The sequence below is a fragment of the Monoraphidium neglectum genome (genome assembly GCF_000611645.1).
Source record: "Monoraphidium neglectum strain SAG 48.87 unplaced genomic scaffold scaffold02513, whole genome shotgun sequence".
Classification (NCBI taxonomy): Eukaryota; Viridiplantae; Chlorophyta; class Chlorophyceae; order Sphaeropleales; family Selenastraceae; genus Monoraphidium; species Monoraphidium neglectum.
Genome location: NW_014011115.1, coordinates 2,384 through 3,807, shown reverse-complemented (window position 1 = coordinate 3,807; position 1,424 = coordinate 2,384). Strand labels below are relative to the sequence as shown.

The window sequence follows — 1,424 nt, the reverse complement described above, 5'->3', positions numbered from 1 at the left end:
GCTTGAGTTGCTGCAAAGCGGCGTGCGCGGAGGCGAGCTTGCGCGCCAGCTGTCAGAGGCGTCGCCGCAGGTTCGCGCCCTATACCGACCGTATTAGCGGACAGCAGCCATGTGGTGGGCAGCCCGGATTCGATCAGGTTGCTGTGTAGCTGGGGTTTGTTGTGTGACAGGCAGTTGGCATGTTTGCAACCCCTGTCAACGTGAACCCCAGCAAGCTCCAGTCCTGGATTGCTCCCAGCCTGTCGGGCGGGCGCCGCGTACGCATGCAGCGCGCCCGATGGTGGACCAAGTGCGGTATTTGGAGTCGCTGCAGGGGCAGTCTTTGCCGTGCAGGCTCGCGCTTTTGGCTGAAGACAGCTGGCAGCTCCCACTGGGCAAAGAGGACAGAGCAGAGCAGCAAGCCACGGCAGACTTGGTTGGCACCGCTGTCAGCCGCGCAGAGGCGACGGCGGCCGCAGTTGTCACACCGTACGCTGACGGCATGGCGGCGACGGCTCACGAGCCCAGCTTGAGCGGCGCGACGAGTTGCCAACTGCGCCTGCTGGGTGGTGTGCCCAGCCGCACCATCCAGCTCAAGATGTGGGATCTGATGGTCGACCCCACGCTGCTGCAGCGTGGGAGCAAACATGACATCATCTGGTGAGGCGTAGTTGGGGTATGCACAGGGCTCACTCTCACTTCTGCAGTGTTGCTTGTCATGTGATTTTGCCGTCATGCCGCCAATAAGTTATCGCGCTGTCATCACCTCAACACGCTTTGCCCTCCGTCTCTACCCTTGCCCACAGAGTACAAGGAGGACCAACGGCAACACCGGCGCGTAGCTGATGCCCCTGCAGCTCAAGGTTGCCGGCGCCATGGCCAAGGTAGCACGTGGCTAGTGGCCAGACGCCACATGGTGGGCGGTGGTGTCACACTGCTGGGCGCAGCGGCAGGTCGCGTTGAGGGCGACGTCGTCGCAGGCACAGCAAGCTGCGCTTTCAACGAGCCTGCCTTCTTTTCGTTGTGGCTGGCAGAAGGGTTTGGGGCGGATGGGCCCCAGGCTGTGTAGGATCCCGAGCGGTTGTCAAAGTGCCTGCCAAGAATGTCGCCATAGGCCGGGCGACGCCGCGTGCTGGCCAGCTGATTGCGTTCCAGGTGATGCGCAGCGACCCCTTCACCTATTGCTAGATCCCTGTCGCTGCTGCTCCTCCTGTTGAGCCCTGATGTAACCGTGCTGATGTGGTGCAGCTGGCAGATGTTGCGCTCTCTGTCATCGCAAGTCGGGAGCGCCGTTGGCCGTAGGCCGCGCGGCCTTATTGGAAATGATCGTCATCTTCCTTTCCATGCAGGCAACGCGGGCGCGCGGGCACCCCGCGTCTCTCCACGTCACTCGTCACTTGCGGCCCCAAACCGCTGGCGCCGGTACGAAACGCGCTGTACGCGGG

The 1,424-nt window shown here is 62.9% G+C and overlaps 1 protein-coding gene across 1 annotated transcript; it reads left to right on the top strand.

Moving 5' to 3' along the window:
* Window positions 1-277: 277 nt before the first annotated feature.
* MNEG_10915 (hypothetical protein) lies at window positions 278-639 on the top strand (the record flags this gene model as incomplete). The annotated part of the gene is made up of 1 exon (XM_014040612.1): window positions 278-639. A coding segment is annotated over one exon (362 nt), but the record flags the coding sequence as incomplete, so codon positions are not given.
* Between the last annotated feature and the right edge of the window lie 785 nt (window positions 640-1,424).